Source organism: Mustela nigripes, chromosome 5 (genome assembly GCF_022355385.1).
Source record: "Mustela nigripes isolate SB6536 chromosome 5, MUSNIG.SB6536, whole genome shotgun sequence".
Classification (NCBI taxonomy): Eukaryota; Metazoa; Chordata; class Mammalia; order Carnivora; family Mustelidae; genus Mustela; species Mustela nigripes.
Window position 1 is genome coordinate 32,106,172 of NC_081561.1, and position 26,947 is coordinate 32,133,118.

Here is a 26,947-nt window from a genome sequence, read left to right on the forward strand (position 1 = left end):
CTGCCTGTCTCTCTGCCTACTTGTGATCTCTCTCTGTCAAATAAATAAATAAAATCTTAAAAAAAAAAAAATTACACTGTGTGTCCAGGGATAGTCCGTATGTGTGGTGCAAAGTCAGTTACAAGAGGCAGAAAAGGAACTGGAAAGATAAAATTAAAACTTAACTCAGGGGGCACTTGGGTGGCTCAGTGGGTTAAGCCTCTGCCTTCAGCTCACGTCATGATCTCAGGGTTCTGGGATCGAGCCCTACATCAGGTTCTCTGCTTGGCAGGGAGCCTGCTTCCCCCTCTCCCAGAGCCCTGCCTCTCTGCCTACTTGTGATAGATCTCTCTCTGTCAAATAAATAAATAAAATCTTAAAAAAAAAAAAAAACTTAACTCAGATCCAGTAATCCCACGTTTGGGTATATATCCAAAAGAACTGAAAGCAGAATCTCAAAGAGTTATGTGCACATCAATATTCAGAGCATTATTCATAATAGCCAAAAGGCAAAGGCAACCCAAGTGTCCATCAACAGGTGAATGGGTGAATAAAAATGGTATATGCATACAATGGAATATTATTCAGTCTTAAAAAGGAACATGTTACATTCTAAAACATGGATGAACTTTGAAGACATTATGCCAAGTGAAATAAGCCATCACACAACACACACACACAAACAAGTACTGTATCATTCCACTTATATGAGGTACCTAGAGCAGTCAGATTCACAAAAGCAGAAAGTAGAAAGATGACTAACAGGGGCTAAAGGAAAGGGGAAATGGAGAGTTACTGTTTAATGAGTACAGAGTTTCAGTTTTGCAAGATGAAAAAGTTCTGACATGCTTAACACTACTGAATTGTATACTTAAAAATGATTACTATGGTGTATTTTATGTGTACTTTACCACAGTTAAAAAAAATTAATTAGGATGTGACCAATTTGTTTCATTAAGAAATGTGGACTTCTAAAACCAAAAGAGAACATCTAGGAGTGCCTGGGTGGCTTAGTCAGTTAAGCATCTGCCTTAGGCTCAGGTCAAGATCCTAGGGTCCTGGGATTGAGCCCCACATTGGTCTCCCTACTCCACAGGAAGCCTGCTTGCTTCTCCCTCTCCCTGCCACTCCCCCTGCTTGTGCATGCTCTCTCTTTCCGTCAAATAAATAAAATCTTTAAAAAAAAAAGAGAGAGAGAGAGAACATCTAAAGGTTAAAAAACAACTTTATTAAAATATAATTTACATAGCATAAAATTTACCCATTTCAACTGTACCATGTAATGATTTTTTAGTAAAGTTAGAGTTAAAAGTTAAAGTAAAAAAGTAAAGGTAAAAGTTAAAAGTAAAGGTTAAAATTAAAGTAAAGTTGACTGTAAACCAATCACCATGTTTTAGAACACTTTCATCAGTGTTCTAATGCCCATAATGCCCGACTCCTCCATAATATGTAAATGTTAGGGTACATAAATTAAGGCTGCTAATGAGCTGGCCTGAAAATGGGGAAATTATCCTGGGTTATCCAGGGGAACTCAATGTAATCACTTCTCTAAGAGTAGTCTGAGGGAACTGGAAGAAAGAACCAGGAAGATCACCACATGAGGGCTCACACAGCATGCTAGCTTTAAAGATGGAATAACGAGGCCATAAGCCAAGGAATGCACGTGGCCTCTGGAAGTGGGAAAAGGCAACAAAATGGATTCTCCAGCAAGAGCACAGTTCCTCCTCTGAGGAACCATAAATAAAATTTTTTTCTTTTTTTTTTTTTTAAAGATTTTTTTTTATTTATTTGAGAGATGGAGACCACAAGTAGGCAGAGAAGCAGGCAGAGAGAGAGGAGGAAGCAGGCTCCCTGCTGAGCAGGGAGCCCGACGCGGGGCTCGATCCTAGGACCCTGGGATCATGACCCTAGCCGAAGGCAGAGGCTTTAACCCACTGAGCCACCCAGGTGCCCCAAGTTGGTATTTTTTTCCCCAAGTTGGTATTTTTTTAAACTACTAAGTTTGTGGTAATTTATTACAGCAGAAAAAAACTATGAATGGTTGGCTATTTGTTTTATTATTCTTTCTCCTTTACTTGTATTTGAAATTATTCATCATAAAAGGAAAAAACTATGAATATGAAAGCAAACTAAAGAAAGATCACAATTAAAAAGGTACTGAGTCATTTCCTTCATCACAACTCCGCTTTCAAGAACTCAATTACTCATTAGAGATGAGTATTTAGGAATAACTCTCATTTTTCTGGTCCCCAATTTAACAGTCTATTGAATAGCTCCTGAAAAGGTAAACAATAACTAAATGAAATTATTGAAGACACTAACTAGAACAACGGCCCAAAGGAGACATGAAAATGCACAATATCAAAAATGTCCCAGAATGCCAAACAGAAAATGTGATTCAAACAAAGCTATCTTCATAAACAAAACATCTGTGGTTTATTGTTATTCATGAAACTTTCTTTGGGACATAATTTTAAGTAGCAGTTATGAAGTGATCAGGTAAATCTATAATTAAGTATGATTTTCAAGAGTATGTTTACCTAACAGGAAACTTACACAAGCCAGCAGTGGTCATATGTGTTCTATCTTGCAGCTTAGTCAGAGAAGTAACAAGAAACTTTGAGGGATTTTTATTTTAAAAAAAGGACAGGGACGCCTTTGGTGGCTCAGTTGGTTAAGCAGCTGCCTTCGGCTCAGGTCATGATCCCAGCGTCCTGGGATCAAGTCCCACATCGGGCTCCTTGCTCCTCAGGGAGCCTGCTTCTCCCTCTGACTCTGCCTTCCACTCTGTCTGCCTGTGCTCGCTCTCACTCTCTCTCTCTTACAAATAAATAAATAAAATCTTAAAAAAAAAAAAATTAAAAAAAGGACAAAGTGGCTAAAGGCTAAGTTGTAAACAAACACTCCAGTCTCCATTCTCCAAGTCTAGCTGCTGTTTCCACATACAGAGGAAAATGCATGGACTTTGAAAAGAAATACCACACACCTTTTATATACACCATTGATTAAAATGCTCTTGCCTTTGAGATTTCTCCATGGCACACTACTGGGGCCAGATTCAAAGCCTCTTCAGTTTCATCTCCTCTAAAGAAGAAGGCTGACCATGCCATCCTTTGGAGATAATATAAAAGTCATCTTTTAAAAGTACCTCATCTCCAAAAATACATACTACGGCACATACCTAAGAGAGAATTTAAAGCCCTTATGTTATCATCTTATTTTCTCCTGTAAGAACAAAAAAGTAAATAAACCTTGACTAAGTTCTATGTAATATGATAAAGCCAATGCAATGTTATCATCACCACCAAATAATGCTACACAGCATTAATGCCAACTCTACTCTTTCTTCAGCCAACCCATCTCTATGGCTATATTTGGCTACTCTCTGGTACGTATGAGATAGGTACCTTTAAAAAGCTTACTTACATATTTCAACAGCTAGTAGATTATATTAAGTTAGATGGAACTTGGAGAAATGTAATAAAGGCAGATTTTATGATAACTCACAAACCTAAAAAGACCAAGCCCCTTTTTCTTTTATACAATAATAAAATGACAGTATAAATATGTAAGAGATTGCTGCCATTTTTCAGTAACCAATCACTGAGAACACACAAGGAAGACAACATTTAAAGACAAGTTCCTTTAAAAGTCCTAGGACAATAAAGCATCCAAAACTTTTTAAAAAGCCAAAAAAATAAATAAATAAATAAATAAAATCATAGGACACTTGAAAACAATCTCACATATTCTGTTAATGTTTTCATGCTCTAGGCAACTAGCTACAGACGAGAAGTAGTCAGGCCTAGACAGCTCATCCAACTATGGCGATTCTTATACATTACAAAAGAAAAGGATTTTTTAAAATAGCTAATTGGGGTACCTGGGTGGCTCAGTTGGTTAAGCATTTGCCTTCTGCTAGGATCAAGAGCCCAGGACACCGGGACCAAGCCCTGCATTGGGCTCCCTGCTCAATGGGGGGAGTCTGCTTCTCCCTCTACCCCTCCCCTCTGCTTGTGATCTCCTCTCTCTCTCAGATAAATAAAATCTTTTAAAAAAATAAAATAGTTACTTATGACACTGCATACTTGCCACCAGTTAGATGACTACCAAAAAAAAAAAAAAAAAAACCACACACAAAACCATCAAAAAAACAAAACAGGGGCGCCTGGGTGGCTCAGTGGGTTAAAGCCTCTGCCTTCAGCCCAGGTCATGATCCCAGGGTCCTGGGATCGAGCCCCGCATCGGGCTCTCTGCTCAGCAGGGAGCCTGCTTCCTCATCTCTTTCTGCCTGTTTCTCTGCCTACTTGTGATCTCTGTTAAATAAATAAATAAAATCTTTTAAAACAAACAAACAAACAAACAAACAAACAAAAAAACAGAAGAGAAAAACCTACCTGATTTGGTTCACAAAGAAAAACTAATAAAAACACAGGGAAAAAAATTTTCTGTAGCTTTTTCTGATTCTTCCTAAAAAAGAGTGGTCTCTCAAAGAGAGAAAAGCAAGCAAACACACCAAAATAATGGAAACACGGAAGGAACTTTTATATTTCTAGCTTTACAAAAGTCAAGGGGATCTCTCTCTCTCTAGCACCTTTTCTCTGGATCTTCTGTGGCTGAGGGTAAAGCAAATACACTTCATGGCACACTATTAAGATATACTAAAAAATAACCAAAAATTTTCTTCTTTCAGCATAAAATCCTTTATGATTTTAATCTGGTAAATTCCACTTAAAAATCAGCAATATCTTTACAAAAGACTTGCCAACCAACAAATGAAGGAACAAAAGAATTAGAAAATTACCTTTTTGTAACCAAACAACTCAGAGCAGGAATCATCTATGGATACTAACACAGTTGGGAGAAACAGTGCTGGAGGGAAGGATATTCTCAGTCTCTCAGATTACTTATTAATTACAAAGGAAAAAAAAGAGGTAGACACTATCATAACTAAATACTCAAATTCAGCATAATAATAGGACAAAAACTAACAGCATATGCCTCCGAATGTGATACAACAGAAGACAGAGAATCACCCATGTATTATTTCTAACAACAACAACATTTAACCTGATCCGAACTATGAGGAAGCAATCAGACTCATCAACAATCAGACTAATCATCAGGACACTCTAGAGGGCAAATGGGCTGAACTCTTAAAAAATGTCAATGTCATAAAACATCCAAATGACAAAGGTGAGGGAAACTTGCTCTAGACTGAAGGCAACTAAAGACACATGACAACCAAATGTAATTTGAGAAGTCTGAGAAGATTCTGGATTTAAAAACAAAAGCAAAACACAACACAACAACAACAAAAAAACCCACAACAGAAAAACCCCACGTTATAAAGAGCATTTGGGGAAGAAATAGGAAAATCTAGATCTGGAATATATATATTGGGTAATACTATTGTTTCCGTGCTAAATTCCTAGAGAGGGACGAAAATATTGCAGTAATGTAGGATGATGCCATTGTTCTTAGGAGATATTTGCAGAAGGACCAAGGGGTAAAATGTCATGCTGTCTGCATTTTATCTCAAATGGTTCCAGAAAAAAACAAAAGTGTATAAATCCATACACAGACTTTTCATATATTGCTGGTGGGAATATAAATGGTAGTTACTCTGGAAAAGAGTTGGGCAGTTGCATAAAAAGTTAAATACAAAATAGCAATCCATTCCTAAGTATCTACTCAAAAGAAAGTAAAACACATCCACACAATCTTCCTGAGAATGTCCACAGCAATTTTATTCATAGTAACCAAAAAATAGAAACAATCCAAATGTCCACCTACTAGTAAATGGATAAACAAAATGCTAAACATCTATTCAATGGAATACCACTCAGCCACAAAGATTATGGAAATACTGATACATAAATAGATGCCTCACAAACATTATGCTAAGTAAAAAAAAAAAAAAAAGATACAAAAGACCACATATTATATGAGTCTGTTGATATAAAAAGTAGAGAAAAATAACTACTTAGAGATTAAAAAAAAAAAAAAAAAGATCAGCGGCTGCATGAGGTTGGAGGGTGTAATGGGGATTAACAGTAAACTGGCAGGGGCACCTGGCTGGCTCAGCTGCTGAAGCTTATGATTCTTGATCTCAGGGTTGTAGGTTCAAGTTTGATGTAGGGTGTACAGATTACTTAAAAATAAAAAAACCAGTAAACATACAGAAGAAATCTTACTGAAGTGATGAAAATATACAACTGGATTATAGTGATGGTTGCTCAATTCTTACTAAAAATAAACTATCCATTTTTTAAAATGGGTTAATTTATAATATGTAAATTATGCTTCAGTAAAGGTGCTTAAAAATAAAGCAGAAATATTTAAAAATAAAGCGCCTGGGTGGCTCAGTGGCTCAGTGGATTAAAGCCTCTGCCTTCAGTTCAGGTCATGATCTCATCATCTTGGGATCGAGCCCCACATCAGGCTCTCTGCTCAGTGGGGAGACTGCTTCCGCCTACCTCTCTGCCTGCCTCTCTGCCTACTTGTGATCTCTCTGTCAAGTAAATAAAATATTAAAAAAAAAAGCAGATATGGTAAAAATGGCAATTATATAGGTATTCATGTGTTAGTCTTCAACTCTTCTTCAAGTCTTCTTCAATTCTTCCATAGTTTTTAAATACTTCAAAATAAAAAGCTGGGGGACAGGGGCACCTGGGTAGCTCAGTCATTAAGCATCTGCCTTCAGCTCAGGTCATGATCCCGGAGTCCTGGGATCAAGCCCCACATCGGGCTCCCTGCTTCATGGGAAGCCTGCTTCTCCCTCCCACACCCCCTGCTTGTGTTCCCTCTCTCACTGTGTCTCTCTCTTCCTCAAATAAATAAATAAAAAACAAAAGAAGTTGGGGGGATAAATCAGAATGAGCTCTGTAAAACACTCCCCCCACCCCCAAAGGGGTAGAGGAGGTAGAGGATATGCGTAACATCACTGTGAAAGATTGAGGATTAAATAAAAGAAGAGCACAACACTCTGGAATCTAGGGCCAATTTTTATCAAGGATTTAACAATTCTTTTTTTTTTTTTTTAAAGATTTATTTATTTATTTGATAGACAGAAATCATAAGGAGGCAGAGAGGCAGGCAGAGAGAGGAGGAAGCAGGCTCCCCGATGCGGGACCCTGGGATCATGACCTGAGCCGAAGGCAGAGGCTTTAACCCACTGAGCCACCCAGGCGTCCCGGATTTAACAATTCTTAATTTAGGTGTTATTTCTTCCTAATTGCACAAGCAATGCATATTTATTGTAGAATATTTAAGAATTACAATGAAAATGAAAGATTAATAAAGTGTAAAAAAAGAAAATAAAAACCAACTGAGAATAGCCAAAGAGAACCATTAATAATCTGTTCTTCATCCTTCAGATAAAACAGTTCCATTTCAGCAAAGGAAAGCTATCTGTATATAACATCATCACAACTTGATCAATTAGCATGCTGAAAATTTTATATCATATCCCAACAATCCCATAAATCATAGTAAGAATGGAAAGGCAAAATAAAGTTAAGATGTAAATCCAATGCTTCCCTTTCAGCTTCCAATTTAAAAATGCATGCACTAGCCTCAGGTCTCCCCCCAAAACCCTCCTAAAATACATGTATGATGCTCCAGGTTGAAAGAATGTTTGCGCCTCCCAAAAGTCAGATGTTGAAACCTAACCTCCAATGTGACCGGTATTAGGAGGTGGAGATTCTGGAAGTGATTAGGTCATAAGGGTAGAATCCTCATGAATAGGATTAGAGAGATCTCCCTCCCCTTCCACCATGTGGTGTTTCAATGTGAAGTCAGCCATCTACAAACCAGGATCAGGCCCTCACTAGACACCAAATCTGCTGGCACCGTGATGTGGGACTTCCCAGCCTCTAGACCTTCTGAGAAATAAATTTCTGGTGTTTATAAACCAGTCTACGACAAAAGAAGACAAATTGGGAGGGGATCATAAATTCAAAAGAATAAAGTGATCAAGTGAGGAAGCAACATTTGGGGCCCTGGAAGGTAGACAGATAAGTAAGTGGTAAATGATGGAGCCAACCTGAGAAAGCTGAATCCCCAGCCAGCAGTGGGGAAAAGGAGAGAAGAACCCGACTGAAAATGAGGATTCCCAAAATTTCAGGAATTAACAGCAGTGGGTACCCTACAAGTGAAGGTGAAGATCCAGATTAAAAAAAAAAAAAATGTATTTGCCTAAACCCAAATGTTAGAACTGTCTAAACACTGCATATGAAGGCTGGTGAATGCCTCACCCTGGAGGAAACAGGTGGGGCTTTTTAAAGCTCTCACTAAACAAAACTACAGCCTCCAATCAAGTCCACAGCCTCCAATCCACTTTCTGTGTCCTACTTTTAAATAGGAGTAGACAGCCAAAAACAACCAAATACCTAAGGTAAAGTATTGAATATGAAAGAAAAGGACTATAGCAAGAAATGGAAACTTGAAGAAAACAACACTGAGATCTCCCAGAAAGCAGAGCAAAAAAAAAAAAAAAAAAGTCAAAAGCTGAAAAGAGAAAAAGACAGAGAACCAGACCAGAAGGTCCAATACCTAAAAAACAGGAGATCTAAGAAAAGAGAACACAGACAATGAAGGGGAGGCAATCAAAGGATTAATTCAAGAACTCTCCCAAGAACAAGAGGGCAATATCCAGACGGAAAGGGCTCCCCAAAGTGAAGCACAAGGTAAGAAAATACATGCTGAGATGTGTCACCATCAAACTTAGAATATACCAAGGACACAGCAAAGTTATCAAAAGCTTCCAGAGACGGAAAAGACGGGATTCATACAAAGAACAAAGAATCAGAACAACATTTCTACTGAGAAACAGAAGACTAAGGAGCAGTGCCTTCAAAATTCCAAGAAAAGTATTTCCAACCTTAAAATTGCTATCTAACCAAAACTGGGATATCAATGAAGCATCAGAGTAAAATATAGTTTCAGAATACAAAAGTCTTCAAGTTTTATCTCCTCTGCACTCTCAGTAAGTTTTAAAAAATGGGGTCCAGGAAATAAGGTTTCCAACAAAGGGTGGGGAGTAGGAGAAGTGTGAAAGAAATCCCCAGGGTCCCCGGGGTGTAAGAGCTGTGCAGCACACCCAGAGCCCAAACAGTCCAGATCAGAGGAAGTCAAATGCTCTGCAAGAAACTTCTTCAAAAAGGCAAAACTGATATAACACTGTCTGAACTTACTAAGAAGGAATTCACAGTTGGTAAGAGCTTTGAGGGTAACTTAGGGAAAAAATATCTAAAAGACTGAGCAAACCAAGAGTTAACAGAAGTATTGCCCTTGGGGCAGCAAAAGATTGTACAGAAAAGGAAAATGAATCTAAATGTACTAATAGCTCAACTGTCAATAAGCATTTAAACAGTTAAAACAACATAAACACTAAAAACTGACTTAAACAAATTACAAATGATTAAAGAAGGAGAATGGGAGATAGGGTGAGTGAAGCCAACAACTTCCATGTGCCAGGCACAGCTTTAAATGTTTACACTCATTAATTTATCTAATCATCAGATAAAAACAGATATTGTCCTTATATATGAGAAAACGAATGCACACAGAGGGAAATAATTTGCCAAAGGTCATACAGAAGAGCTTTGAACTGGCTATCAAAGAAAGAAATCCTCATCTCCCAGTAGGGAATCAACAGGTAATGGTTAAAACTGGGGGATTGGGGGGGGGGGTGTGGAATAAACCAGCAGAGAAACAAAACCTCAAAATCAGCTGGAAGAATTGAAAAAGACTGATTCTGGGGAATGAAAGAAGGAAAAAGGGGTCTAGAATCCCTGCAGAACTACTTTACTTATAGAAACTATGTGTATTTATAACTTAGATAAAAGGAAAATTAAATTATAAAAAGAAAATGTACTTGCCCTCAAAAATACCTTTTAAGTAAACCTTAAAACTTTTATTCAACCCTGGAAAACTGGACATAAATACCAATACAACAAAGGAAAAAGTGCAAAAATAAGCCCACATATATATATGCATTTAATACATGATAAAGATAGCATTTCAAATCTTGGAAGGGACATGAATTTCTCAAAAATGGGAAAAATGAATCATCTGAAAAACCTGTTAGATACCGACCTTCCATCACACTGCCAAATGTATTTCAACTATATAAAAGGTTCACATGAAATTTTGCAATGATAAAGAAAACAGAGGTAAATAATAATTACGTAACAATTATGTGGGGAAAAGACTTCTAAGCATGAAACCAAAAGCAGAAATCAAAAAAGACTGCTGGTTTCAACTTCGTAAAAATTCACAAAGTGAAAAAATGTTATAAAACTAGTTAAAAGACAAACTAGAGGAAAGGCAAGTATTTAGCGAGACGCTCATTTCCTTAATATGCAAACAACTCAAATCAATTAGAGAAAGAATAACAATCCCATTGAGGTAGATAGGAAAACGCTAGTAAGTCATAAAAAAGTAAATAACGCCTCAATAAATCTGGGGAAGATCACAAATAGTCAATAAAGATAAAGGAAGATGTTCTACCTCATTCATAATTAAAGCAATTAAATTAAAATGAATACATTTTTAACCTATCAAACCAGCATCAATGTAAGGACAAAGATCATTCTTGGGCTGATAAAAGTGTGTGGCAAAACAAGCACTCTTATACACTGATAGTAAAAATAAATTTGTTACAATATTTTTGAAGTGAATTTGATATTACCTATCAAAATTTAAATTGCCCATGTACCCAACCCCAGCAATTCCACTTCTAGAACTGTACTTACAAGTATATAAACATACCTGTACCACAGCAGCTTTATAAAAGCAAATACCTGGAAACTAGCTGTCCATCAACAAGTATATATTTAAATAAAATATAGTCAGCCACAATGAAATAAATACCACGCACCCATTAAAAGAAGTGATGTCCACAGCATTCTGTGAAGTTAAACTAATCTGGGAACAATACGTATAGTATGACTCCATTTGCATGTGTGTACATATGGGGGAGGAGATGAGACTCCTCTCCTACACCAGTGATCTACTGATCATGCTCTCCCAGTTAAAAAATCTGCATCTACAGATCATGCTCTCCCAGTTAGAAAGACTCTTGGCAGCTGAAGTAGATGATTGATCTGAAATGACATACTTGACAATGTATCAAAGTTTGTTTTAAAGCACTGTGGAGAAAATTTCCCAATAAGACCTAACATTTAAGACCGAAAGACATCTATCAAGAACTACTTTCGGGGTGCCTGGGTGGCTCAGTGGGTTAAAGCCTCTGCCTTCGGCTCAGGACTCTGGGATCCAGCCCTGCATCCAGCTCTCTGCTTAGCGGGGAGCCTGCTTCCTCCTCTCTCTGACTGCCTCTCTGCCTACTTGTAATCTCTGTCTGTCAAATAAATAAATAAATAAATAATATAAAAAAAAAAAACTACTTTCATTGATTTTTAACTATATACAGAAGACAGTTCTTTTTCAGGAAAAAAAAAAGCTGTAGGAGGAAGGATTTAAATCTGTATGTAGAACAGAAAAGTATAGCAATAACTTCTCATTAGCATACATATGGACTCTGTGACCACTCTGATCAAATACAGGCTTACAAAGGCATGAGGTGTCTCTGAAAAAAACAGAGTAATGGCCACTTCCGGAGAATAAGTTGAGAGAGGGAAAACACAGGGATTTACATACTATCTAAACTTTTCACCAGAAACCTGTATTAGTTTTATAATTATGTAACAAAATAAAATTTTGACAAGTAAAAAAATAGAAAACTGAAAAAATGCGCAAAATATAACTCACACATATCAATTTTTTAAATGCCGAAGATATCAAAAAGTAAGGACATTTATAGGTATTAAAACTATGTAGAACAACATCTGGGAAGGTACACAGGAAACTGACAGTAGATACCATCTCTCACAGAGACACAAAACCTAGACTTACAAAAAAACCTATCTTTCACTGAGAAAACTTCAGTACTATTTGAATAATTATGTTGTTCATAATAATGATTATTTTTTAATGTATGTACAAGATTCAGCAATAAAACTGTAAAATGAATTTTCATAACTGATCCCTGCTACAACGCAGCTAAACCTCGAAAACAGCATGCTCAGGAAAAGAAGCCAGCCACAAGGGCTACATGCTGCACATTTACAGTTACATACAATATCCAGAAAATGCAAATTCAGGAGAGACAGACAGCAGAATGGTGGTTGCCTGGTTGCGGGGGAGGGAACTGACCACAAACTGGCATAAACCTTACTGGAGGGGTGCCGGGTGGCATAAACCTTACTGGAGGGTTGCCTGGTGGCTCAATCGGTTAAGGGAACAACTCTTGATTTCTGCTCAGGTCAGGATCTCAGAGTTGTGAAATCAAGCCCCACCTAGGCCTCTGAGCTGGGAGTGGAGCCTGCTGAAGATTCTCACTCTCCCTCCTGGCCTCTAGCATGCTCCCCATCAAAAACAAACAAACAATAAAAGTAAAATACTGTTCTTCCAGTGAGAAAAAAAAGATTGGGGGGAAAAAAAACCAAGACAAGGGTGCTTGGGTCCCTCAGTTGTTAAGTGTCTGCCTTTGGCTCAGGTCATGATCCCAGGGTCCTGGGATAGAGCCCAACATCCAGCTCCCGGCTCTCACCCCCACTGCTTGTGTTCCCTCTCTCACTCTTTCTTTTTCTGTCAATTAATTAATTAATTATTAAAGGGACAAAAAATTAATGACTCTGAAATCAGGATGACGGGTACACAGGGTTCATTATACTTTTTGTTTTTTAAGATTTTATTTATTTATTTGACAGAGATCACAAGTAGGCAGAGATACAGGCAGAGAGAGAGAGAGGAGGAAGAAGGCTCCCTGCTGAGCAGAGAGTCGGATGTGGGGCTCATCCCAGGACCACATAACCTGAGCTGAAGGCAGAGGCTTTAACCCACTGAGCCACCCAGGCACCCCTCGTTATACTTTTTCTTTTTCAAAATAAAAATATAAGTCTTTTAATAAAATAGCCAATGCAAACACATAATACTTAAGATTTCACTAAGCAATCAAAGAAATGCAAACTAAAACATGTAATGCCTTTTATCTATCAGATAAATCTATACAGCAAAAAAAAAAATTATCATTCCCAGAAAGCAAGCTTTCTAATGTGTAACTGTTCAGATTATTAATTGTTACATACTTCATGAAGGCAGTCTGTCAATGTTCAAAAACCTTCAAAAGGGCGTTTCTTTGAGCTGGCAATTCCACTTCTAAGAATTTCTCCAATATAAACATATAAGCTATACATCACAATTTCTTAAAACATTAATAGAGAAGGAAATAATTAGGCAAGCAGACACACATTTGTAATAGTGAAAAACAACAACAAAAAAATAAATAAATGGCTTAACTAAGTTACAAAGTAAGTAATGGAATACTAGCAGCCATGAAAAACAGACATAGCAAAATATCTACGCTCAGTGAAAAAGCAGGCTGTAAAGCATTACGTCTTATATTTTAACTTAAAAATACATCATACATATATATATTGATATATCCATTTATGTGAACACAAACTGACAACTGAGTAGTATTACAAGTGGCTTTATTTCTTTATTGTCTTTCCTCAACATTTCTGAATTTGCTGGTTTTCTGTATTCAGTATTACTACTTTAACAGTCAGGAAAAAAATTTTCCTTTCCAAAAAAGCTCACTTTCTGAGCAGCAAAAAAAAAAAAAAAAAAAAAAAAAATGGATAAAGGGCATGTTCAGCCAATTCATAAAAGAAATACAAATGCACATTTAGGACATAAAAGTACTCATTAGAAATGACAAAATATTAATTAAAACAAGTCACTTTTTTTAATCTACAAAACTGAAAAAAATTCTTTTGATTGTAATATGCTGCATTGATGAAGTATTAAAGGAACAGTTACTCACACAGTAGTGGTGGAAATACAAATTAGTCTGACCTTTACGAGAGAGACAATTTGGCAATTAAATATTAAGAGCATTAAAAGCCATGTTTATCTTTAGCCCAGCAATCTAATTCTAGGAAAAAATTCTAAGGAAATAATTAAGAACATAAGCAAAGATTTACCTACAGGGATATTCTGAGTTTATAGTGATAAAAAATTAAAAGCAACACTGATAGCCAACAAAAAAGGTTTATTAAATTATTCTATATCCATGTAACGGAATACTATGAAGCCTTTAAAAGTTCAGAATTGTATTAAAAATATAATAGTCATATTTTAAGTGAAAGCAGATTATAAGTAGTGTGTGTAGTAGTTAAAGAGTATCCACCAAAACTCACACAAACCCAGAACCCCAGAAAGTGATCTTATTTGGAAATAGTCTTTGCAGATCCAATTAGTTCAGAAGATGTCAGATTAGGCTGGGCCAGAAATCCAACCGACTGGTGTCCTCCTGGGGAGACACACGCACAAGGAAGGAGGCCATGTGACTACTGAGGCAGAGATTGGAGTAAAGAGCTACAAGCCTAGGCACCCCAAGAAATGCCACTGGAAGCTAAGAGGTAAGGGAGGGTTCTTCTCTAGAAACCATCGGAGGGAGCACAGCCCCACTGATGGCCTGACTTAAACTTCTAGCCTCCAGAACTGTAAGAGAACAACTTTTTGTTCGAAACCAACCAGTTTGTGATAATTTGTTATGGCAGCCCTAGCAACCCACATGGTGTATAAAACACAGCAATGAGGAGCACAGGCTCTGGTTCCAAACTGCTTACGTGTGAATCCTATTTCTACCACTTATTATCCATGTAATCTTAAGCAAGTTATTTAACCTTACTGAGCCTCTTTTCCTTTTCTGTAAAATGAGGATAACAGTATTTATTTCCTAAAATGATTGTGAACATTAAATTACAGAGTAAACAATCACTTGAAACAGTACCTAGAATACAGCAAATACTTCATTTTTGTAAAGCAAACAGGTACACATATTACAGTATGTATTACAAAAACACAGATGAAAAGATTTAAATTATTTACCTCTGGCTCCTGTGAGTGTGGCTTATTTTTGTTTTCTTTTTGTTGACTGGCACTTTCTAGCTGATCTACAATGATTTATGTCATAATAAAACTTTATGTCATTATAAAATAGTTTTTATTTTTAAATTTTAAAAAATGTAAAGGTAGCTGATTCCCAGTTGTAGGCCAGTGATTTCTATTCTCCCAAAGCCTATTATCAAAGTACTTTTTTTTTAATTAAAAAGCAAAATTTACTTTAGAAAACGAAAGCTGGGGTGCCTGGGTGACTCAGTCAGTTAAGCACCTGCCTTCAGCTCAGGTCATGATCTCGGGGCCCTGGGATGGAGCCCCACATCAGGCTCCCTGCTCAACGGGGAGTCTGCTTCTCCCTCTCTTTCTCTGCCTGCTGCTCCCTACCCTCTTTCTCCATCAAATAAATAAAATCTTAAAAAAAGAAAAGCTGACCAGAAAGTATTTTAGAAGGACACTGTATCATTCAATCAATTGAGTAGTATGCTCTTGCTCCACAATAGGTTGTGAATCACTGACCTCAAGCACAAGAATACAAGTGTGAACCCCTGGAAACACTCACAGAGCCAAGGCTTATACATAAGAAAACACAACTGTTCTTTTTTTTTTAAGATTTTTTATGTACTTATTTGACAGAGAGAAAGGGCACAAGGAGGGGAAGTGGCAGGCAGAAGGGCAGGGAGAAGCAGGCTTCCGGCTGAGCAGGGAGCCTGATGCAGGGCTCAATCCCAGGATGCTAGGATCATTACCTGAGCAAAAGGCAGATGCTTAACTGGCTGAGTCACCAGAGGCGCCACAACTGTTCATTTTTTAAAGTGAGTCTTTTAAAATCTAGTACACAGTAAATTCAGTGGGGCTAAGTTCCATATTTGGAATAAACTGCTCTCCTCCCAAGATATATACTAACTTTGACAAATCATTAGAAAACCACTCGCAAAATCAATTACCCTTACAAGTTAAAAGTGTATTAGTTTCATCTGCACAAGGTGATTTTATAATAAGAATTAAACCTTTTCCATGAGTTTCAGTCGTGTTTGGGGTCCCTAAAAAGTTTAACTCATAAAATATGTTCCCTGACAATTATTTCACAAGCAAATTCAGACGAATTCACTAGTTAACACATTTTGCTCTTAACACAGCAAAACAAAGTTTTAATAATTACATGTAATTAATGGATGAGAAGACTCTCAATACAGTTGCTCAATACAGTGAAGGAATTCTATGGTATTTGAAGAGATCAAATCTACCACTGCACTTTTAGAAAACTACATACCTATTTGATGATCCTCTCCAAGTATCTTGACAACTAACTCAGTACAAGGGCTGTGGTATCCACTATACCAGATAGGAAGAACAATTATTCAAATTACAACACCGTTAAAAAATATACACATGCACGCACAAAGAAAATTCTCTAAGTATATGTGCACATACATATGGGTGCAAAATTCTATAGGCACGAAAATTTTCTAAAAGGTACAGAAGAAATACCTCCCACCTCAGCCTGGGGTTGGCTTCTCCTGCTCCCTCTGCCTCTCCCCTCACTGTGCATGTACTCTCTCTCACTCTCTGTCTCAAATAAATAAATAAAATCTTAAAAAAAAAAGAAAAAAAGATATGCCAGAAAGTTAGAGGCAGATAAATCAGATAAATCAGAACCAATCTTTAGAGGGTCCAGAATGTCAAGCTAAACTCTCTATTCTTTATTATTCTTAAAAACCTTTATTGTTAAAGGTTTTTAAGAAAAAAATGGCCCAGATCAAAGCTGTGATTTTAGAAAGATTAATCTGGTAGTGGTAAGTCCACAAAATGGGCTGGAAGGGAGACAGCCTGGTATAGAAAGCCAATTTAGAGAGTATTCCTGTTAAGGTGGAAGCAAGGGGAATGGAGAAAAGAGCTGCGAAGTACACAGTAGAGTGGAAACGAATGGGTTTTGGCAAATGATTTGAGGTGTCCAGGAACAAGAGAGCATTGGACAGAATTCAGTTCAAGCCTAACGTCTAGGAGACTAATGGAGCTATTAAAAGAAAAGAAAAAGAAAGAAAAGCTGGCTGGTAAGATGAGGAAAAGGACAGACAGACCTTTTAAAAACACAATTAGTTTTGGGTGCCAATAAAACATCCATAATACTTTCCCCCATCAGAAAACCTTGCACAGGGGCGCCTGGGTAGCTAAATGTATTAAAGCCTCTGCCTTCAGCTCAGGTCATGATCCCAGGATCCTGGGATCGAGCCCCACTTCGGGCTCTTTGCTTGGCAGGGAGCCTGCTTCCACCTCTCTCTCTGCCTGCCTCTCTGACTACTTGTGATTGCTGTCTGTCAAATAAATAAATAAAATTTAAAAAAAAAAGAAAGAAAGAAAACCTTGCACACTTTTCTGGTCTAATTTTTACATTTAGCCAAAGATAGTATTTAATACAAGTAAAGGAAATAATGCAGAGTCAATGAGAAGCCAGTTCCAGGGCATCTGACATGATCAAAATTAAGCTACACAGGATTAAGTTGGACTCCTACCTCACACCCCGTACAAAAATTAACTCAAAATGAGTCAGTGACCAAAATATAAGAAGTGAAACTGTAAAACTCTCAGAAGAAAACACAGAAGAATCTTCACAACCTTGGATTAGCAATGGATTATTAGATATAATGCAAAAGGCATAAGCAACAACAAAAAAATTAGATAAACTGGACCACATCAAAATAAAACTGTGCACTGAAGGAAATCATCAAGAAAAATGAAAAGATAATCTACAGAATGGGAGGTAATATTTGCAAATCACATATAAGGATCTAGTATCCAGAATATATAAAGAACTCTTACAACTGAAGGAAAAGAAAGGACAAACAATCCAACTAAAAAAAAAGCAAAGGACTTGAATAAACACTCTCCAAGAAGGTATACAAATGCCTAAAAAGCTTATTAAAAGACATTCAATATCATTAGTAATTAGAAAAATATAAATCAAAATCATAATGAGGTACCACTTCATAGGTGTAAGAATGGCTATAATTTTTAAAAAGGAAAATAACAATGGTTGGCAAGGGAAAGAGAAATTGGGACAGAGACCTTTGTTCATTGTTAGGGGGGATTATCAAATAATTCAACCACCATGGAAAATAGTTTGATGGTTCCTCAAAAAGTTAAACATAGAATTACTGTATAATCCAGCTACTCAACTCCTAGGTATATAACCAAAAGAAGTAAAAACAGGTACTCAGATACATGCACATGCATCTTCATAGCAGCACTCTTCACAATAGCCAGAAGTTGGAAATGGGTTGGCTCTCTGTCAACTGATGAATGGATAAATTGTGGTATGAACATCCACTGAAATACTATTTAGCCATAAAAAGGACTGAAGTACTGATACATGCTATACGACATGGATGAACCTTGAAAAACACTAGACACAAAAGGACTAATACTGTATGACTCCCTTCATATGAAATATCAGGAATAGGAACATGCATAGGGAAGAATTCAGACTGGCGGTTGTCAGGGCAAAGGGGAGAAAATGGACCTGGGTGGCTGCCAGGGCTTGGGTTTCCAAGGAATGATGAGCAACTGCTTTAACAGGTGTAGGGTTTCCTTCTGAGGTGATGAAAATGTTTCACTGGACATAGGTGGCAGCTACCAGACTGTGAATACATTAAATGCCACTGAATTGTTCACTTCATCATGGTTTCATTTTATGTTTCACTGATTTCATCTCAATTTTTAAAAAACCAACAATATTCCAAACAAAAGTAAAATAAGCTCTACGTCTTGTCATTCCTGATTCCATTTGTCACATTCTAGCCAAGCCAAGATCCTAGATGGCTCTGCTCCACTTGTTCTTTCCTGGTTTCACTCAGGAAACATCCTCTACCTACAATACACTGCCTTTCCATCAATTCAAATCCCCTAATTATTTCAAAACTTCTAAGAATACAACTTGCCCAGAGCAGTCATTCAATCTTCGTGAATCATTGGTTCTATTTGATTCAGTCCATCCCTACTTGTTCTGAAATTTTATTCAGTTAATTTAGTATTGCTAATTGAATGTTTCCTCATTATCCCCAAACTTTTCTCTGATCATTTCAGACACGTTCTTCTCCTTTTAGAGCACAAATTGTAATAGTGGCTGTCTTCTTTTTGCATTACACTGCCTGCTAAGGCTCTAGCCAAAATACATTGATTTAAATACTGTCTGGTTGGTAGTTTTTGCCGTTATGTGCTACACAAACTTTCTGTGGAAGCAGTAGGAAGATAAGAGATGGTGAAGAAACCACCTCCATCCACCCTCATTGTAACAGAGACAAGTCCCCCAGCAACACTGTCTGTAAAGCACAACAATGTACTTTTTACTGCATTCCTTTTAAAACTAAAATGAATCTAGATGCTCTCTTTATAAACTTTTTTATATTATACCCAGAGTCTCAACTTGTATGTGCCACTCAGAAAGTTAAGAACAGGGTGGAAAAGAAGAACTCCAAACCAAGAACCCTCAACCTTCTTAAAAATGTCACAGAGCATGGGACACTAGGGTGGCCCAGTGGGTTGAGCAGCCATGTGCTCAGCAGAGAGTCTACTTGAGATTCTCTCTCTTCCCCTCCCTTTGCCCCTCCCCCCATGCTCTCCCTCTCCTTCCCCATCTTCCTCTCTCCCACTCTTGCCCTCTAAATCAATCAATCAAACATTTTTTTAAAAGTCAGAGAGTGCAAAACACTCTTGTCATTAAGTGTTATGCAATCCTTCCCTACCCTCCTCCCAGAACTGCTGCTTGGCACACATTATAGTCCAGAAACCCCATACTAATATCTTGGTTTATCTGTTATAAAGGGACTTGCCCTAGCCTCGTGCATATAAACCAGAGATTGGATCAGAAACTGATGTATCATGCAGGTGAAGAGAAATGGATTAAGATTAGGCTGTAGAGGTACCATGAAATAAGAGATACAACTTATTTTCACATCTAGATTCTGATTTTGCTTCATTGTGTCAAATATACCTTTATTTTATCTAGTCCGGTGCCTCTGACAATCTTGACAAAGTCAACAAGACATGACTGTATAAAAATGTTTTTCCCTAGTTACTTTTCTAGAAAACATCTGTTCCACCCACGATGGACACATGTAATGTTCCAAAAAATACACACTACTTCCTGAAGACACCTACAGGTAACTAGTATGTTGCAACACCACAACTGCAAAGTACCAGCCAAATGAACAGTCAACACTGGCTATATGCTAGTCAAAACTATTGTATTTATGCCTGTACCAAAAATAAGGCCAGTATTAATTCCGAAGTTAACGTCCTCTAAAAATCTAGAAGTATTAAAAAATAAAATAAAATCTAGGGGCATCTGGTTGGCTCAGCTGCTAGAGCATGCAATTCTCGATCCTGAGGTCTTAAGTTCAAGCCCTATGTTGGGCATGGAGCCTACTTTAACAATCAATCAAATCAAATCAAATTGAATCAAAATAAAATCTAAAAGTGTTATTTGCTTCTTGTCACAAATGCTAAAGAACAACTCACTTTAAAAACATGAGGCAAATGATTTTGAGGGCCAGAAGTGAACTTAAAATCTTATGTGACATCAACGGTACACTTAAAATTGGTTAAAATGGTTTTATGTTAAATTTTTAAAAAATCATATGGAAGTTCTCCTCTGAATCATGTTGGTTCTCCCTTAAAACAAAGCAACCTATTTAGCTACATTAAAGGATGAGAAACCACTAAACTGAATGTGCTTAAATTATAAATGGTTAAAAAGCTTCAGTGATTTGAATTAACAGAAACTTTCTGACCTCTTAAGGAAGGTGTTTATTAGTCTTCATCTCCAAGGAGGATATATGCAATGAAAAAGTTTTAAACTGTAATAAGAGAGATTTAGTTTTGACAAAATTCTAACTAGAAATGCAATAAAACACTATAATAAGGTATCACACAAATCTCTACCCTCAGGGATGCAACAATAAGCTATCTGGGAAGGATTATATGCAATTCTTCAAGAAAAACTGGAATGAACTAGAGAATCTCTTAAGCCAGCTTCCAGTTTCAGAACTCCAGGTTCTATATTCACAGCCTAGTAATGTCTCTGCAAGACATTCCACCTGCAGAAAGTTCTAGTAATCTACGAGTCATTTCAGTTGGCTGCAGATACTAGGTCTTTTCAGCACACCATTTATTCACTTTATGTACTCACTTAGGAACTGAAAATTGACTACTTTTGTTAAGAGGCAGTTCCATCAATCTCCAGCAGGATGGCTGCCTGCCAGCTCAGGTATAAACACTCCAAAAATGCTTAAACTGAAACATACTTCATCCCAAATTAAACAAATAGAAATATCTACATAATGTGCAACAAGCTAAAGACTTGAGGGAAAAATGTAGGGTAGATAATTTCAAGACCAAAACATTCAATTCAGTCAGTTCTTCAACAGCTTCTTAAAAAGTTGTCTGTTACTGACAACAAAAAATACTTTTGAAAATAAAAGCAACCAAAGTTTCAACCAAAGTTGAAAACTTTCCAACCCAAGTTTCATTTTAGAAAATTTATGGCCTTCATTTTAAAATAATGATTTTTAATTTACCACATTATTTTCTAACAGTTATCAAACAACTGAATGGTGATTATTTATTAAAACCCACAGCAGGCACTTACGAAGTCATAGTAAAGTTAATCATCTCAAATTCAACAGGTTAATCACAGCAATTTGAGATTTTTGCCAATCTGTATTAGGACAATCTCAACAGTTTACAAAATTGGACATTTAAATGACACTTAAAAACAGTACATTTCTATATATTAACACAAATGTTGTGACGAGCACACATGCATGACTGTATTTATTTTAACTAGATTTAACTAAACAAAAATTTAACAAGACAAAGTATAGCCAGGTCAAAATAGGAATCAAAATACAATACTGGAGCTAACTGCTTTCATTAGAAAGAAAAGAATAGCAAGCCTCACTCCCTTCAGTTCAAAAACAATTTTTCATTTTATAATCAAAAATAAAGAGTATGACTTCTATAGCCAAAAAATGAGGTACTATAGCTTAAAGCTGAGTTATCACTTAATTGCCTGGATTCCTAAGCAGTTACTAACTTCTAACTGCTTTAAAACCTGAACCCATCTTTTTTTTTTTTTTTTAAAGATTTTATTTATTTATTCGACAGAGAGAGAGATCACAAGTAGGCAGAGAGAGAGAGAGGAGGAAGCAGGCTCCCTGCTGAGCAGAGAGCCCGATGTGGGACTCGATCCCAGGACCCTGAGATCATGACCTGAGCCGAAGGCAGCGGCTTAACCCACTGAGCCACCCAGGCGCCCCTGAACCCATCTTTTAATGGCTCACTGCTTTGCTTAGAAATGTGTCACACCTTGATTTATACAAAGATGCCATCTCATTAGAATACATGCTGCTCTGTTAATAATTTTTCATTAAGAAATTCAAATAATGGTGCGCCTGGGTGGGTCAGTGGGTTGAAGCCTCTGCTTTCGGCTCAGGTCATGATCCCAGGGTCCTGGGATCGAGTCCCACATCCGGCTCTCTGCTCAGCAGGAAGCCTGCTTCCCCTTCTCTCTCTGCCTGCCTCTCTGCCTACTTGTGATCTCTGTCTGTCAAATAAATAAATAAAATCTTTAAAAAATTTTTTCAAATAAAATTTCCATAATGCAACTATAATTTTTAAGTTTTTTTTTTCTTATCCACACTGTGCCTCACCTTTCACAACACCTAAAAACAAACAATCTTAGATGCTCACCTTTCACAACACCTAAAAACAAACAATCTTAGATGTTAAACAAACACACCTCAAACATATAAAATTCAGTACACTGGTTCTGTAGCCATAATTATACTAATAAATACTGAGTCTAAAGAACTAAAAACATATAGGGGCAGGGTTTAAATTGTACGACTCACAAGGGGGTGGGGAGAAATAATGATCCTTCCTACCAAACTGGCAGCAACAATATGCCAAGTTTCCTATGCTAAACTAGTGTAAACAAGGAAGAAAAAGACCTGGGGGGTAGGAAGTAGGCAGGCAAGAGAACCCTCTTCAAGATACGGCTTTACTTCCAAATTTCACTAGTGTAATACCTGTTCTCAGTGTTTCCAATAACCCCTACCAAGGACTATTTAAACACCATAGGTTGGTCTTCTGAAAATTACTGTAGGCTGCAGTCCCTCTCTTAGATAATCCCAGATATAAAAGATAAGAAGTGGGGATCACAAATGCTTCTTCAATTATAAAGACTATCTCCTGCATTGAATGCCTCAAAAAGTTTTCTAAACATTTAGAAATTCAATTCTACTCTTGCTATAACAATGAAGTTTAAAAAGATAAAATAACAGGGCCTACCAATGATGCTCCAAAAAAAAAAAAATATCACACATCACCTTTGGCATGACCACAGCTACAGGTAAGATGATAAGATGAGCATCATTCCAGACAGGACTAGAAGAGGAATGGGATAAAGACTAGGCTTACCGCCTCTTTTTTTCTGGCATTGCCTGAGGCATTCAGTGGACATGGAATAAAGGGGAAACTGGTTGTATAAGTGATGCCAAGAGAAACAAGATTCCACATGTCAAGGGACTGAATGCCCAAACACTGAGAGCAAAGGGCACTCATCCCCCCTGGCTTTCTGACAAACGAAAAATGAGTTGTTTCACCTGAAATCCTTTCAAAGGAAGTCTAATGGTCTCTATCACTCACCCTAAGTGAACTCAACCACCCTCCTAAGAGAACAAGGAGAAGCCCTGCTTATCAAAATAGCAAGCGCTACACATACAAAGCCAAGAAACACTCCTTTAGTCTAAGTGCCATGGTCTTCTGCCCCAATTCTACAAGGAGACTCCAAGCCAAAAAAAAAACTTGGTTCCCAGCCTAAGCCAAGTTCTCCATTTTCCCAAACATCCCAGACAACAGATAAGCCCTTCTCCATTCTGGCCTTCTGGAGTCCAGGGCTCCAGGGCCCTCAGAAAGTTCCCTCCTTCAAGATAATGTCCTTTCCTTCACTGTTCCTAAGGGTTTTCCAGACCCTGCCGCAGGTCTAGCACTCCCCGGTCCTCCGTTAGTGGATCCCACTCCTGCCTGGCACTACTCTTCGGAAAGTCATCTCTCTTACCGTACTCACTTGTCCTCCCCCATAATATTTTTTTTCCTTTTCCCTATTTGTCCTCGAATGAACACACACACACACACACACAATCTCCCAGGTCCTAATTCCCCAGTCTCTCCCGTGCCCCCAGGTTCTTCCATAACACCTAATTCTCTCCCAGAGTGCCCCCTCATCCCTGTTTTCCTCAACCCTAACTCCATACCCCAAGCTTTTTTCCCACCTCCCAAATTCAGATTTCCTGTGTTGTTTACTACTCCTAACCAACACCGCAACCTCTTGCTCCCAGGTCTACCCCTATGCCTGGATACTCAAGTCTTTCCCCTCTTTCCACGTTCCTCGGCCCCCAATTCTCTGCGGAACCTCAGGAGCCCCTCCCCAGTCTCCCTTCCGCCCCTCCTGCACTCCGTGGCCCCCCATTCCCCTCGTACGTCCTCTCTAGCCTTACTCAGCTCCCAAATTTCTCCCATGTCCTGGAGGCTCCCCCACACGCCCTCCACGACCGGAGAAGGGGGAGCCCCTGAGTGTCCGCCCGGCCCGCCCTGCCGCCGCGCTCGGGTGTCCCTTCCCTTCCCCGCGGGCCCCAGCGCTGGCGCGGCGGGGCCGGCTCACCAGTTGGTCATGTCCAGGAAGAAGGCGCAGCCGGCAGGGTTGAGCTGGAAGCCGAGCAGCCGCTGGAACTCGGAGATGAGCACGTCCTTGTCGGTGGTGCCCAAGCAGCTGAACTTCTGCATTAGCTCGGGGTCCAGGTCTACGTCCATGCCCTCCATGGCTGGGGCCGAACACCCGCTTCTCCGCCTCCTCAAAACCGAGCCGCCGCCGCGCCGCCGGGCCCGGGGACCGGGAGGGGGCCCGCTGCTAGCTGGCGCCGCGACCCCACTCCTTTGAGGTAGGCCCCGGGCCTCTCACCGCCTCATAGGGATAAACTCACTCAGCCACTCACTCACTCTCGCTCCCCCCCCTCCCACCCCCCCCAGCGCCGCCGCCTCCGCCGCCGCCGCCTCTAGCTTCGCCGCCGCCTCCGCCTCCTCCCGCGCCGCGCCCACTGCGCAAGCGCCGCCCGCCTGTACCCCGCCCCTTCCTCTCCGGGAGCCCCGCCCCTCAGTGGCGTCACAACCCCGTGACGTCCCCCGCGTGACCTCACCGCGGTGGAGCGAAGGGGTGGGCAGTGGGAAGAAGGGAAGGGACCGCCCCGTGGTTGGGGGTGACTCCTGGCCTGACCTTTTTCTCGCCCCGCCCCCACACTCAAGGGGAGGAGTTAAAGCTCGGCGTCTGGGGAGAGGCTCCGGGAACTCCGTTTACAGCAACTCCACCATTTTGCAGGTGAGATAACAAGTCTGGGAAGAAAAGAGACTAGGGCAAGGTCAAGTATCAAAGTGCACGCAGGACACAGTCTTCTTGGCCAGGGGTTTGCCCCTCGCCCTGGAAGGGCTTAGTTGCGTAAGTTTTAAAGAGCTGCTTTCCTGGATCGATAGTGCTGTGAATCCTTGGTTCCCAGCCACCCTTCGTAATGGTTACTACAATTTCTGTTTCTGTTATGCAACAGTAGGATCAAGTCTCTGGAAAGTAAAGGAGGCCTGGATACGAACATCAATCCCAGATCCAGACAGCAACACACGTAATCTCCCACCCATTCTGTCAAGACCAACCCTCTCAAGATAAATGATAAGTCACGAGAATTTAGCATGCCTTGTTCTGTTTTTAAAATAGAAAGAAAAATATTGCTGTGCATTGTGATATACCTGCCTGGTCAAGGCCCTATTCCAAGATCAAAGAATGAGAAACGCAGCAAAGAGACCATCTTGTCTACCCCCTTGCATTCCTATTTGCCCAACACCGCTACATCCAAAAGGGCAAAAGATGAGTAAGATATGTCCTTCTCTCTTCAAGTAGCTCTCTGTTTTACAAGTAAGTAAAGTGAGATCCAAAAAGCTTTGATGTCTTGTCCAAAAATATAGAACAGTAAAACTTGAACCCACCTTTCAGATCCCTAATGGGCTTTGTTTTGCGTAACAATTTCAACAGGAGACAGCACAGAGTAACTGTCTGGGTTGCAAGGAGGTTTTAGAAAGAGAAAGCATTTTGCCTCCTGTCCCAGTACCAAACAAGACTTAGTAAAATAGAATGGCTTTAAAAGCCTGGGTTCTGGGTCACACACATTTAGGATTCAAATTCTCATTCTGGCCAAATATTGATAATCACAGTGCCTACCTGGATAGGATTGCTGTGAGAGTTAAATGAGATAAAATATGTGAGCTCAATACAGTGCCTACTGCATAAAAAACACTTCAAGAAATAACTACCATGGCCACAAACACAAGATGACTATGGGATTAGACAATGGTACTAGTAGCCCAGGCCACTTCTTCACCTGGTTCCCCTTCTACTTCATTTCCCTTCCTCGTCCTCTATTAAAATATTAAATATGTACACTTTCTCTTCTCCAGTGATTTTTTCCCCCTCCAATATGATTATCTTATGGGAGACAACTGTAACAGCATACAGGTATAATACTTACAAACTCATACTCTGCAGTAGTTATTAACATTTTATAAGAAACTGGTCTTGGGCCTCCAACGCCTGTGTGAAAGCTTAGATCACTGCTTGGGCCCAATTTTTGGGTGGTCACAATGTTGCAATATTTTACCAATATTAAGGAAAATTCTGTCTCTCTCAGAGGTGAACACATGTTGTTGCAATCTTATAGATGATGGAATGGGGACACAGATTATAAAAAATCCTAGTATTAGACTTGAAAGAAACTGAGACTGTCTAGCCCAGCCTCCCCATTTTACAGATAAAGAAATTGAAACCAAGGGAGAGAAACTGATTCACCCAAGATTACACAGCTAGTAAGGGATCTCTAAACACCCAGTCTACCAC

At 38.9% G+C, this 26,947-nt stretch overlaps 1 protein-coding gene across 2 annotated transcripts in view; it reads right to left on the bottom strand.

Annotated features, from left to right (window-relative positions):
* ILRUN (inflammation and lipid regulator with UBA-like and NBR1-like domains) overlaps positions 1–25,040 on the bottom strand; it is a 91,953-nt gene extending 66,913 nt beyond the window's left edge. The window contains exon 1 of one of the 2 annotated variants that reach the window (XM_059400064.1): positions 24,677–25,040. In XM_059400064.1, the coding sequence (XP_059256047.1) occupies positions 24,677–24,834 (158 nt within the window). In that variant the 5' untranslated portion in view covers positions 24,835–25,040. The remainder of the gene's footprint in view (positions 1–24,676) is intronic. The other variant, XM_059400063.1, reaches the window with a different exon arrangement.
* Between the last annotated feature and the right edge of the window lie 1,907 nt (positions 25,041–26,947).